This window comes from Hirundo rustica, chromosome 1 (genome assembly GCF_015227805.2).
Source record: "Hirundo rustica isolate bHirRus1 chromosome 1, bHirRus1.pri.v3, whole genome shotgun sequence".
Classification (NCBI taxonomy): domain Eukaryota; kingdom Metazoa; phylum Chordata; class Aves; order Passeriformes; family Hirundinidae; genus Hirundo; species Hirundo rustica.
The window spans coordinates 148,847,786-148,862,634 of record NC_053450.1 but is presented as its reverse complement, the minus strand read 5'-3'; the positions used below and the strand labels follow the sequence as shown (position 1 = coordinate 148,862,634).

Sequence of the window (14,849 nt, the reverse complement as noted above, 5' to 3'; positions counted from 1 at the left end):
ACTGCTTCATTAAGTCTGAGACCCTGGAGAAAATGTTTGCTGAATAAAGTCATTCCTAATTAATGTTAAAATGTCAAGGATTCATCTGCCATCCATCTTTACTCCTTTTCCTTTATGCTCTTCATTATCTCTTTAATGGGCAACCAATATAAAAGTCAAAAGAAGCATCTTTTAAATGTACATGTAACAGGTGGGACAATGCAGCAAAGCAAATTTGCCAGATGTGCTTTCCCATGAAACATTTGTAACTTCCTAAATATCTTTCCAAAACCCCACTTACATGCTGCCATTAAGCATTGATTAATTAATTAGTTGTTTCTGAGAACCATAAGTTGGAAGGATTAATTTTCCCTTGCACTCTTCCTGATGTTACCTTGAGTTTTATTCCATATTAAGCCATACGCAAGTCATGATTAATAAAGTGTTTATTTATCCTGTGATGAATATAACTGCCTGTTCTCCAAGGATTGCTCATGCTTTATTTTTTTATTATTTATTTATTTATTTATTTTAATTTAACAGTGTCTGGTGAGTTTCTACTCTTCAGACCAGGAGGATGTCCTTGTTGGACTGGGGGGTCATCAGAGGGTGGTATACAAACGTGGTGGGTCTGAACTCAGAAAATCCTCATCCATTTTCCCAGTGACCAGTGGTGGCAGCAGACATTGGAGCTGCTTGGACCCCTGCAGCAGGACTTCATGGTGAAGGCTTTGAAACGCTCTGCAACCTCTTTAATTTTTATTCTCACATTAAAGTAATGGGACCCATCTTCCTGCCCATCAATCTGCACAGCATATGCAGGCCCTTCTGGTGGTTTAAATAGGAATGACTCACATGATATTAAGCCTCTTAATGAAAATGGATTACATTATTGTCTTTCACAAAATGGGAGGTTTAAAAAGCCAAGTTAATGCCTTCCAAATGTCAGTAACTGGAGACACTTTGGACCAAGAGTGAATTTAATAGCTTTTCTGCAGATCTGTAAGATGAACTCATCTTTACAATGAAGGATATTAGAGGATATGAAAAGTATTAGAAATTAGAAGTTGTTTGAATTTGAATTTAATGAGAACCAGGTTCTTCCACTATTAGAACTAATTTCACATGATGGCAATATTGCTTTCTCCTTACATACTTGAACTCTGACGTGTTTGCATTGACATCTTTCTGAGCACCTTTTCAATGGCAACTATATTACTGAATCCTCAAAAATCCCAAAATTCAGTAGTATAAAGGATCAGGATCTAACCCTGGCTACTTAGAGCAAATTGCCTTGCGAAAGCGATTTTAAAAATTAAATAGAGGTAAAGTCAAGATGGTATCCAAGGCTCAGACTCTAAGGCCTGGTCTCTTGTTTTGAAGTTCCAGCCTTTCAAAAATTACAGAGAATTTCTATATTTATTAATTCCCAACTGGCAACAGAAGCAAGGAATATTTAAATTCTTGCTGAAGTCCTTGTATAAACACAGTTTGAATTGATTGATATGTGCCTGTTCTGATGCTGTGAACCCTAATCATGTGCAGGACACATGACAGGAGCAGCAGGACCTTTTATGCTGTCAGGAGTGTGTGTACTAATATGAATAATTTGACATTCCTTCAGCAAAGGTAATTAGGGCTAATAACCTATAAATAGAGAGTAATTGTTATCAATTGTGTTCATTTGTGTATATGGCATAATTTGATGAGTATTTTTGATTGATATTCCTGTGGCATCCTCCCTGTGCTGTGATTAGGCTGGGATTTTCATATCTGCACTCTTTCATTTATTGCTAACTAGTAATTTACCTCTAATAGCATTTTTTTTTTTTCTGTTCTCTCTCTCTCTCTATTTTTTTTTCCTTTTAATTAGAGGAGATCTTGAAGACTCACATTGCTCATTGGTGGTCTCCTGATGGCACCAGGTTGGCATATGCAACAATTAATGCCTCCAGAGTCCCCACCATGGAGATCCCGATATACACAGGCATGCTTTACCCTACTGTTAAAACATACCATTATCCAAAGGTAAGGGAAAATTAAATAATCAGTCCTGCTGCTCTATGAGAAATAAATAATTGTTTGTTTCCATTAGTCTCAGATGGGAGACTAATATTGCACACTTGTAAGCAATGAAAATAAACAGATCCAAGGGAAGATCAGCTGCTCCCCAGTGCCTGTGGTCTCCATTACTCTTCAGCTAAAAACTTGTAAAATCAAACTTTTCTGGTTCTATGAGAATTAGTAATTCTACACACAATGAAAATAGAATTTAAAAATCCTTGTTTTTTATATGCTCACAAAAGCAATTGTGCTTCCATGCTGGAACAGATGGAAGTTGGACGGTGTCTGAGGGTTTGAAATGTCTACATTTCTATATTTGGGTATGTTTCTACATTTAGATATACTTCTTTATTTAGATACATTTCTATATTTAGATGCTAGATGACAGATTATATGGACACACACATACATACATATATTCTATATTTAGATAGATTCTCTTTTGTCTAGAAAGAAATGTAGTACTTGGGCTTCCTTAGAATATCCAAGATGGCCTTATGTCGGAGGAGACATTTCTTTTAGAGATTTGCTGTGCCTGAAAGACAGCAAAGACTCAAGAGCCAATCTACCCTTGACTGCAGGGACCTGCAGTGGGTGCAGAGCCCTGACACAGCTCTCCACCAGCACAGACTCACTGCTGCTATTATTGCAGTGATTTCCTGCTCTAAAGCAGTCCAGGGGTGTCTGCTGCAGTCATTCCTTCTGGGTTTCATGCTTTGGCCCTGATTGCCTAAGACCTCACATGCTGGTCCAAATTGAACCATAATTTAACAGGAGAGATACCCACATACCTGCAGGTTTTGTGGAAATCACAATGGTTCTGCAGGGGATGTCCTTCCTTACAGTACAAAATGAATCAGTATTTTACTATGTGAGCCATCATCCTGTTAGAAAACCTTTTGTCAAAATGTGAAGGAAATAGCAACATTTCTAGTTGCCATGAAAAGTTGCATTTTTTTTACTAAGGTTAGAAATTTCCTGAGTAAAATTGCCCCTTGTTTATGCCTACCAACCTCTCCACACCTCTGTGCCTCATCCCTAGATCCGCAGCCTCCCTGTGAAAGACCACAGCAGTCCAATCCATATCCTCTTCAGTGGGAATGCTTTTTACAATCCATGGGGATATAATAAATCAAAACCTTTCTGTATTGTTTGTGATATGGCAATTTATTCTTTTTTAAAATCCAGGCTGGAATGGAAAATCCAACTATTTCTTTGCATGTGATTGGTCTGAATGGACCCACTCATGACCTGGAAATGACTCCCCCAGATGATCAGAGAATGAGGTAGGTGCTTTCTCACCCATGAATGCTGGCCCCCTTCCCTTGGGGTTTTAGATCAGTCTGACTTTTATCAAGATCATTTCACAGTTTTTAACACTGGACCTTTCTCTGCTGCTATCAAAATGCTTCATTTTGTGCAAATCTGCTTAATTTTTTTAAAAATTACTTGTCTTTTACCTGCATTTTGTAGAACATTATATTAGAACAGGTTTACAATTAATAGCTCTAAAATAATCTAAATCTCATTATGCAAAAGAAGACATATGACCTGTGGCCAAACCAGATGGGCATTTGCCTTTCAAAAATACAATTTCAGGCCTGTGTACAGCATGTGGAAATTCACAGTATCCCCATCACAGTATCAGAATGGTGGCTCCTGAACAAGATAATTTCTCTTTGGTAGCATTTTCCATAAGCAGAGGGACTCAGAAAGGTTTTAATTACAGCAATAACTTCCGACTGCAGGATCCAAGTGCTGTTCATAAATTTGTTCTATATGGTTATGGGTGGCCATAATTTATTTTGTTGCAATCAATATTGCAAAATGATGCAAAATACATCATCATTAATTAGTGCCTGCATATTTCATCAAAACCATGGCAAGTGCCATCTCTAGGGATGATAGAAGTAGTGCTGCCAGAGCAATAGGGGTGTATTTTCATTATGCATATGTTTTCTGAAGTGAGAGGATTAGTGTGGTAAAGTTTTATTAAAAGAGGCAAGAGGGATGCACCGTACGTTCAGTCACATAAGAGAGTTTCAAGAAAGCAGGGGAAGCTGATGATAAGGATCTTCCAGCACACACATCCTAGCTGAAGCATTTCAGTGTTCTCTGTGCAGATGATAGATGGACAGAGTGGTATTTCGTGTTCTTTTTATCTGGAGCAAAGTGATTTAGTACAATTAATAAAGCTGATAATAAAGTGGAGATATGCCACTGCTTTTTTTCTTTCACAAATGAAAGAAGCCAGAAATTTTCCACAGGAATTGGATATTTTTCAGTAAAAAAAAAAAAAAAAAAAAAAAAAAAAAAAAAAAAAAGCAAACAAGCAAAGCTGATCATGGGAAAACACATTTGGGGATGAAAGGTACAATATTGGTCACTTGTTCTTTTAAAATATCTTTCATTCTGAACATTTTTATCAAGTTTTCTCCAATGCCACGCTTTTCTGTGAATAAAAGAATGTGAAGGGAAGGGGTTGAAATTGAAGGGGGAAAAGTAGTACTATAACATTTAGTACCTGACAGGCATTTTTGATTTTGGTGAAAAACCACTGGACCTCAAGAGTTTCATGAGCAGATAGTCAGAATTGGATCGTGACCCAGCTTATTTCTCATATTTGCATCCCAGGTGGCAAACTGAGGGATGATATTATCTCCCTCAAGTGCAGAAATCCTCACTGGCCCTTGCATGGGCCAGAAACAAATAAATAATGGAAAAACTGAGACAACTCCAGTCTGGATCTGAGGAGATGTCTGTGCCTGGGGACCATGGGCTGGGCTGCTGCCTGTCCCTTGGCCTGTAATAATTCACTGCTCTTGGTGATGTTTGTGGCTTTATTACATGGCCATACTGTAGATATACATATTTTAGAGTCACACCTCATGTTTGGGACTCCTGCCTCCAGGAAGCAGCCGTGGAAAGCTGGGGCATGAACAAGGGTGCTGAGGAATGATCTCAGTCTCAGATGATTGCAAACCAAACCAACAATGTCTTTCCCGGGATGTGGAAATCCATTGCAAACCCCAGGATGGCTTCACCCTTCCTGACAGGGCTCAGAAAAGGCATCCCTTCCTTTTTGCTCTGATGTGCAAATGTCTGTAAATGCGGTGGTCAAGGACCTGCTGGTATAGATTTTGTTCTATGGAAGAAACAGGTTCTCCCTTAAATCAGCTCCACATAAAGTGTAGGACAGGTCATGCAGAGACAGCTCTGGAATTGCACTGATTTCCCATTTCTCTCCACTGGCTGCTCAACCAGTGCAGCTGCAGGAGCAGCAGATGTTTGAAATTAGCTGAGATGAATCACACCTTCTTGTCTCATTTTCCTCTGCAAAATGGGAACCATAAAACTTGGTTGTCCTATAGAAGGATGTGAAGGGAGGCAAATGAAATTAAAGACTCCACACTACTCAAAAACTAAAATAATGTCTATCGAGGTATCTGCAGCTATCTGTGGGCTGGGTAATCCGTGGTCTTGATGTCCAGAAGAGGGTTCAGAGAGAAATTGAGACTCCATGCCCTTCTCTGGGATGGTAGAGAAGACCATGATTCACCTAAAATAATAATTTAAAGTTCCTGAGAAAGAACTGTGGCTCTTATGTTCAGTGAGAGGGGTGTAAAAACTGAATATATGTTCCTTGAAACTTTAAATTGGATTTATGGGAAAAATGCTCCAAGCCACAGTAAGTACTAAAATCACATTCTTTTTCTGGGGAGACTGAATCTACACAGTTCATTTTGGAGAGAAAGAAGAGACAGTTATACAGTTTAATTTTGCTGTGTTATTTTTGGTTGTTTTTTTTTTCCTCTTAGGGCCTACACTGTTTCTGATAAAGAGTAAAATTACAATTTTATTTCAGACTCTAAATTTTCAGACTGCTGTTGTCTCACCTGGGCATATCCTTCCCCCCAGTGCAGTGGATGCAAGCATTGAGACCTTTTGTTCCTTTTTCCCGCAGCCAATTTCAGGCACTAAATATTACTGAAAAGTACAAAATCAATTTCCAGGTTGTTATTTTTCTCGACAAACAGACCTTTGTGCTTTTGCCCTTTCTCTTCAGTATATGCAGGAGCTCTTGCCAGAACTCAAAGAACTCTCCAGCGACACAGCGTGTTGTTTCCAAAGAGAGCAACAATTCCTTATACATATTTTATAGCAAACAAATGAACTAATAAATTTTTTATAGACTGTATGCTGTGAAAAGTCATATTATACTTTAAGGATGTCTTGGCCCACATGGCCCAGCAGTATATTATAACATCACCAGTTTTGGCAGTTCAGCCAGTGTTTGGCCCTACAAATGAAGTGGTGGAGCCCTGAATTGCTGCAGAGGTGGATATCTGGTAGCATGGCCCTGAGAAGGAAACCATCAGTGAATTTATTCCTGTATTTTCCAGCCCAGCCTAAGTGGTTGCAGTCCTCACTATTGCACGGGATTTTTCCTGAAGATATTGATTACAGAACTGTGCAGCCCACACCCATGGTTTTCTCCAAGGATCGACACAACCTGAATATGTCCAGCAATAAGATGGTGCAGGGAGCGTAGCAGGGTGGTTTTGCTCATGCAAGCTATCTCTGCTGATGTCCTTGTGGCAAGCAGCTGCATGTGCTTTACACGTTGCTCCAAACTCTATCCTTATTATTATTTGTCTTTTAACACTCCTGGCTACTTCGGTGTGTAGCTGGCATACTCAGAGGCCAGCAACTTTTCATAAGTATAAACGCCTCAAGCATTGATAATGATGGGTCTGAGTCAGCTCAGGTTAGTGTGCCCAGAATGGAAATGGTTTGCAATTTCTTTTCCACCTGTGCGTAAATTTGTAACTCCAGGCAATTCAATCCCTCTTGGAAGACAGAATAGCTTGAAAGATTCTTTATCTCTGTATTCGTCTCTTCTTTGAAAATAATTTCCAGAAGTGGCAGATAAAACACCTGCGCAGCCCTAAAAATGTCATTTTTAGGAGTTGAAATCCATACATAAAGCAGCCTAGAGACTTCAGGACACGATGTTCTTTAAAACCACAGCTCTCTCCTGGGCTGTTTGCCTGCAGCAGCCCTCGACTGCTTTGCCATGAGGCAATTCATTAGGACAGCAGCGTTGTGATCTGGTCTGTGCGTGTCTGTGTTTGCAGGGACTACTACATCACCATGGTGAAATGGGCCACCAGCACCAAGGTGGCAGTGAACTGGCTGAACAGGGCCCAGAACGTGTCCATCCTGACGCTCTGTGACGCCACCACGGGGGTCTGCACCAAGGTAGGAGAGATTTGCACTGCGGCCACTCACCATCAGCGTTCACAGCCCGTGCAGGGAGAAACTATTTAACTCCTTTTACGTGATGAGAAGTCAGCTGGGACAGATTAATTTAGGCATACAGAATATCAACAATGTTCACAATTTTTCATTTTTAACACCTAGAAATCCAAGAACACTCTGGATGTGTTTCTCCTGTCTTGAAATGCCTTTATCCACACACGAGCTCACATACCTCAACATTTTGCAACCTAAATATCTTTGCAACATTCTAGCTGCATTATACGTATTTAATGGCATTAAAACCAGCTCATGCTTATCTACATATACCTTAATTGTAGTTAATTAATCCCTTCTATAAATGCACAAATACAAATGGTGTATTCATATAAGAACAGCAGATTCCATTGTTTAAACTCGCATGTGTTTCCACTGCATAAAACTGTTCTAATACTCCCATCCCTTGAAAAAGATGATTCAATTCTGTGCATAGAGCATGGTGAGAAGTTTTTTCTTAATAACTTTCATTTCAGCCTTTATTTATTTATTAAGATTTATTTATTTGGAAATACATCTTGTGGATTTATGTGCTTTGTATGAGTAAAATACTTTCTCGATCTAGTGAATACTTATCCATCAGAGAGAAAAGTCAAGAAAAGCAGTCACTGGATTCCACTCCAGAAACACATATTTAAGCAGTTGCTTTGCATTTCTGAGCAACCTTTCAACTCCAATCCATCAGCTTCCTGCATTGATAGGCAAGATACAATATATGACAAGTATGGTATTAATGATCTTTCTGTGTTTTAGAAACATGAAGACGAGAGTGATGCCTGGCTGCACAGACAGGTAAGAGTGATCTTCTCCTTGTGTTCAAGTTTCTGGTAGGATAAATGCTTCATTCAGTTTTTCCCTAAAGAGAAAAAGTGATTTCCAGATTTGAGAGAGATAGTTGGAAGATGGCATAATCTGTATAACAGAAAAGAGCTTCTCAATAACAAACAAGTTCTTAATAAAGATGCCATCCACTCTAGTAGGTCCCTTAGTCCTTAGCCTGCAATTCACTAGTATTTAAAAGAGATGAAAAGCTGTTGTGGGTGGAAAATCACCCACTGGCAGTATCTGTGTAGGAGTCATCAGCCTCAGAGGCAGTCCTTCGTACCCTGCCCTGACACGGGTGATGATGGTTTAAATACTATGGTGGTTGTTTTCTGGTCATTTTATAAAGATCTCTGTCCATTCAGAGACAAAATCATGCAGATAGACTGTTGAGTCACTTAAATATCATGTGTAACACTTGCCCAGGAGTCAGTTTGTGAAGGGACCTCAGATTAGATGAAGCTGTTCTTGAGGGAGAAGCTGTGATCTCTATTCAGCCACAACACGGAGCTTGTTTTTCAAGCCTTGTGTGATCACGAGACAGGGTGTTTGCATGCGACAAAATACCTTCTTGGTTGTCTTCTTCCAAGTCCAGATTTAAAACATTCCAGATTTTTGTCTCAGCCTGTTCATAGGAGCCAGGACCTGTAGAAATGGCACTACATCTGTTCACAGCAAGAACAATGCTCTCCTCTGTTCCGATGTCTGTCCTGTAGCAATGAGCTGCATGTGATCCACATGAAAGTTGATTGCATGGGGAAATATATTTTGTGCTCCGAGCATTTCAAATAGTCTTCTTGCTGATATAGAGTAAAAATGGTGCCAAAATATTCTTTACATTCATAAGGACTGCATTGGCTTAAGTAGGAAACAAAAGCTTAAAAGACAAGCCAAATCAAGGGAAAATTAAATTGTCCAGATATTGCATACTAAAAACAAACAAACAAAAAAACCTCAACAAAAACTTAACAGGCTTTATTTATTTTATAAGTTTGAAGGCAATAGCAGTAAAATAGCCCTTTCATTGCTATTTGCTGTGATATACTAGAAGTTGTGCTTTATATTACTAATGCAGCACAGTTGTGTTTTTACACCGCTGTGGTTATTTAGTCACCTACCACGTGAACAGGCATTAAAAGATGGTGTTTTATCCTCAATATCTGAAGTAAATGAGCTGTCAGTCTCTAATGGGCCTGCTCCAGGGAAATACATTTTGTTTTACTACATCTCCGAAAAGCATATACTTAGTTTGAGAGCATGCACTTAGTTTGATGTTAGAGAAGGATGTTCATTACAGCCAAATGAGTCAGACATCTCAGTGCTAAACTAAAATAACATTTTTTATGGACTTTGAAGACATTTGATAGCATCTTTCAAAAGCTTTTGTAGGAGTCTGAAGAATTATATAGCTCTTTTGCCTGTATTTCTGACAACAAAATTACTTAAAATTCTAGTTTTGACTGAATATGATTACTGGGATAATTGTATTTTCTATATTTGCCTTATATTCGATGACACATTAATCTAGATAACTGAAAAGATATTTTCATGGCATGTGTGCCTGACTATGAGGATGATGTGAAAATATTAAATGCTAGTTTAATCTCTTCAAGAAGGAGATGAACTGCACATCAGGCAGCTGCTGAAGGAGCTCAGGAGTGTGGCTGGGCTCAGGATGAGGACTCCTTTGTTGAGACATTTTAATATAAGTATTTACAAATGAGCCAGGTGCCCTGTCCCCTCAGGAAACAGCCAGGGACCCCAAAAGACCTCCTTTTGAGAAGTGTCCCAATTTTAAATCAGTTGGACCAAGGAATCCAACTGCTTGCTTGGCTGTTTAAAATACTCCTTCGAAATCCTCCGTCTGCATGGTTTGAAAAGCACGCACAGGTTTTACCTTTTTCCAGGGAATTTGAGTGCATCCTCCAATAGGGACAAACAGCTGGGGGTAGGAGACAAGAAGATACTCACCAGGGATGTGAGGGGGTCTCCAAGGATGACAGGGTTGACTTTTTTCAGCTGTCTTAAATCCTGGGAGTTCTGAGATAAAGCCAACAAGCCACAAATTTGAATTTTGTTGTTGTAGTAGTTTGGTGACTCAGTGGCATTTTAAAAATTGTGTATGGAAGGTCATAGTAAACAATCTCGTGTTTCCTTCCAGGTATGAATACATTTTATGCAAGTCCAAAATCTTTGGAGAGCCTTTCTCCAACATAGGTGAACAGAAATAATGCAGCTACTCCCTGTGCAGCTAAAAAATAGGATAAACTACTTAAAGTATAATGAGAAATACATAATATTTCCACAGGATTTGCTGGAAATTATCTGTCACTCTTTGTCAGATGAGGTGGCATGTGGTCACAAAAACTGTCCAGAGACTCTGGAAGTTTATACTTCTTTTATTCATACACTTGGTTCTGCACCTCTGAGCGGAAGAGCCAGACTGAACTTCACTTGTACTTTTGCTCAAACACACAAAATGTTTGAAACACTAATTATAGCTGTAAGCAATTTTGTTTCATTTTTTTGGGAGGAAGCCGTTTTCCAATAGTACTGGGGATGGTCTTGTACAGGCAATGAGTCAACAAGGGAGAAATCAGGCAATTTCTGAGCACCTGCTGAAGATAAACTTTACAGGCATTTTAATTGGTTTATTTATTTAATTGTGAATGTGGCCTGGAAAAAAAAAAAATAATTATAAACCAGGGTGCAATTACAACTCCATCAAAGGCTGCAGTCGTTGACATTGATGTTGGCAGGACCAGGAGATTACCATAAAATTGTTTGGAGACCTATAACCTCCAAAACTGCCTGTGTGGGCTGGCTGCCCTCCCCTGATAACAGTTTCTTTGAGTTGCATTTTTCTCTCCAGTCCTTCTATTTCCCCAGTGTTTCAGATGACCTCAGTGTGAAGGCAAAGACTCACTCTCTCAAAAGGTGGAGATGCTGAAAACCTGGCACCATTTTTCTTTTACTACTCCCTTGCTTTATTCCTGCATGCTAACCCAGTAATGATTCTTACATGTAGCTAACAGGAGGTACAAAAAGACATTTTTAAAATAAAAACAGAATTCAGAGGAACTTACAAACAGGACCCACTTTTTCACTCTGTAAAGCCTTTTTACCATGCAATTAACCCATAACTGACTTAATTTTGGCCTAAAGATGAAGGCTGCGGCAGAAATAAGACCCAGAGTTCCATAACTCAAATACCCAATGTCTACCAGAGATAAAAACGCAGCTCCTGGCTACAAACAATGATTTTTGGTGCTCAAAGGAAGAGTTCTCATTTCGCCCAGTGGAGGGGGTCTGTGCCCAGAGACTTGGGATCCTCTCCAGCTGTTAACCCTGATTTTGGTGCAGCTGCCCTGGCTGCAGAGATGGCCAAAGGTGTGGTGCACCCAGCCACAAATGAGGATGAGGACAGGGGTGAGGATGAAGCTCAGCCTTGTCCCAGGGCCTGAGTGTGTCAGGAGGTGGAAAGATCTTCCCCCTGTGCCCTAAAGAGAGGTGACTGCACTGTCCCATTAGAATCAATGAACACTGGGTGTTTTCTTCGTTGGATTTAAGCAAAGTGTTTACCAATATTCAAGGGATTAAAAGAATTCACGTCACACTTATCTGTTTATCAGAGCTATGGGCCTGTGACACGGAAACTATTGGGCCATTTCACTGGAAGAATAATTGCCAACACAGCAAAATCATTAATTCTGGGATCTGGGCAAAGGTGGGTCAGACAGGGATGGCAGGAGACTGCTGAGGAAGGGAAAATGCACCGGAGAATCAACTGGAAAGGATTCAGTTATTCAGATTAATTTGTTTCCTTTTTAAAACCTGAGAATGAACCAGAAAATCATGATTCTTATGGAAGTAAAACTCTCAGTCAGTAATAAAACTGATATGCAAAGGATCTGCTTTACCACTGATTTCTGTGAGGAAATGTGTGGAGTCCAGCCAAGAGCGTGTGGGGCACTGGAGCAGAGCAGGAGGCTGGGAGTGTGCTGAGCACAGACAAACCAGTTTGGAGCTGCAACGTGTGGTGCTGAAATGTGATCATTGTTTGATCCACGTTAACATGGGGGTGGTTTTGGCGGAGCTGTCCGCTAGTGTTCTGCGTCCACTAGTCTTTCATAAACTCCAACTCACCATAAATTGGATAATTTCTCTTTCAAACATGGGTTTTTCAAACCCAGTGAGTGTTTGATCATGCAAATCCTTGTGCACTCCTCACCATCCTGTACACACCTTACCTTCCAGGAGTTTTACCAGGAGTCTTCCTCAGGTGGCTGCAGATCCAGCAATTCTCCATGATCCCACTCCAAACAAAATTGAATACACTCTACCTTTTTCCTTTGATTTGTCATTATCTACACCAGGACTTTGTGCTCCTCTCTAGGATCTACAGAAGCTCAGACTGCATGTCCCCTCACCCATCCTGATCCTGCCAAATGTGCGATAAGTCCCTGAGGCACTCCTTGTTTTCTTCTCCTGACCATTTGCAGATACACTGAGTTGAGTTGTGCAGCTCTGAGCTCCAGCACTGAGCCCTCCAGGAGCCTCCCATTACCTTCTCTTTTCCAATAAAGCTTAAGTATTTGGTGGCATAATTTTCTCATATTTACTGTCATCTACAACAAAAAGATTACAGACTTTTGAGATTATATTCATATCTTTTAAGATGTGTCAATGAAGCATGAATTTGTGCAATCCCTTTTTGCACCTACTGATACCACCTGTGTCCATAAACCTCCTGTGGCAGAAACTTCCAAACATTCCATACCTGCTGCAGAGTAAAAGTATTGTCTTTTACTAGCACTAAACTGATCTATTATTTTCAGGGAGGGCTGTTCTGTTCTACTATTGTGGGATTCAGTCAGCAATAGTTGACAAAAGCCTCGGACAGTTCATATCACATGCAGAATATTTTAATTATGCGCCCATTGTAGCTCCCTAAATTATAAAATTGAAGAGATTTTCAGTCTGTCTCCCCATTTACCCCCTGGGTAAATCATCATCATCTCTGTCACAAGGTTCTGACTGCATTCATGTGTTGCCTTTCCAGCAATGGGACGTGCAGACAGACTGTCTTGTATCGTCAGCCCAGTGCTAAAACCTCACATCTGTCACCTGTGCCGTGAGCCTCCTTCCCCTGTAGCTCTGAAGGAACCTCAAACTCATCAGCACAATGCCTTCTCTCGCTGGCAGAGACATATTGCTGGAATACATAATGCAGGAGGCACAGATATAGGAATGGAGAGTCAATTCACTGTTACCTACCTCAGGAAAGGAAAACCTGTCGAGCAGAAGGTTTGCCTGAGCTATCACAGTCATTATTCAATGAGGTTTCTCCTGTCATGAAAGACATTTGGAAATAATATAGAGTTTCGTGTTTCGAGTTCCAGAATAATGTCAGAAACAAATGAAACCATTATTTCATAGAGCTGCAACAAGCTGCAAATGGGCGCATTTTAAAATACACTGAGAACCTAAGCAGGGGAAAATCAAAGGCAAAAGAACAGTTTGAACACCTAATAGAGCACTGATAAATCTGATAAATAGCAGAAAAGAATTAATCAGTAACGAACAAAGGAGCAAAGGAACATAGAGTAAGAATAATGTGTTAGCTGACAGAAATAAAAATGTTTATTCCTATGCCGTGCCATAAGTCTCTCTGTTCAATCAGGTTCCTGCTGGTTCAGCGTGGTGCCTTGGCATGTGCCAAGCAGAAAGTCAAGGGGTTTGATTAACACTGGACTGCAGAGGACCAGAAGAGGCTGGCAGCAATCTCCTTGCTGATTGCCCTGGATAAGGAAGGGTTCACAAAGCCTGGCCAAGGAGGGGCTCATCCAGCCATAGAAAATCCTGATATCACAGGACAGCTTCAGCAGAGGTTCAGCTTATTATTCACTCTAGTGGAGACTTAGAGTTAGCTCCATGTAGCCAGTCCTGTTGGCACAGTGCTCCTGTGTCCTACCACATCTTTCTGCCTTCCCTGGTAATCTGCTGTTCAACCTTTTCATGTCGTGGAGACTTCTCATGTGCCTCAGGGTTCTTGTTCACAAAAACAAGAATCCCTTCCAGGAGATGCTTGCTTGCCACATGTGGTGTTTGATTTTCCTTCTGCTGAGTCTGTTCTGTCTCTGGGTGAAAGTTCCAGTCACCCAATAAAGGTCAATCACCATGTTCACCCAGGAGCTCTGTGTCAAAGAGAGTTCTGCAAGAGATCCTCTCCTTCATAAATAATTCAGCGAGATAACCATTTGTAAGACAGTAGAAAAAGACATCATTTAGATGCTGTTCAGTTGTGTTTCCTCCAGGACAGGAATAGAGAGGTTCTTCCAGCAGGGTGAGTAGGGTTTCTCACACCAGTTCTAAAGGCTCCAAGTTCCCTGAGCAGTCAGCTGCACATGTGCGCTTTGGCTTTGCAAATGGGAATTGACTTTACAGCCAAGGAACTCGCCTTGCTTCTGTCCTCCCACAGCTGAAAGGTGTCTGCTTTCCCCAGAGCAAGAAGCAATAATGCTCAAAACTTTCTCCAGTTTTGTGGGCTCTTTGTTTGCCTCAGTTTTCTGCCAAAGAACGCTTTCTGTTTTGCTGTGAATTAATCTTACAGGGCGTTGGAGTGCTGAGCATTTCTAAACACAACCAATTAACACTAATGCGCCCCT

General features: G+C 40.4%; 1 protein-coding gene across 7 annotated transcripts in view; it reads left to right on the top strand.

Annotated features, from left to right (window-relative positions):
- DPP6 (dipeptidyl peptidase like 6) overlaps nt 1–14,849 on the top strand; it is a 541,800-nt gene that overhangs the window by 487,257 nt on the left and 39,694 nt on the right. For all 7 annotated transcript variants that reach the window (XM_040056360.2, XM_040056368.2, XM_040056348.2 and 4 more), the window contains exons 9-12: nt 1,853–2,007; nt 3,232–3,329; nt 7,182–7,305; nt 8,113–8,151. In XM_040056360.2, the coding sequence (XP_039912294.1) occupies nt 1,853–2,007; nt 3,232–3,329; nt 7,182–7,305; nt 8,113–8,151 (416 nt within the window). The remainder of the gene's footprint in view (nt 1–1,852; nt 2,008–3,231; nt 3,330–7,181; nt 7,306–8,112; nt 8,152–14,849) is intronic.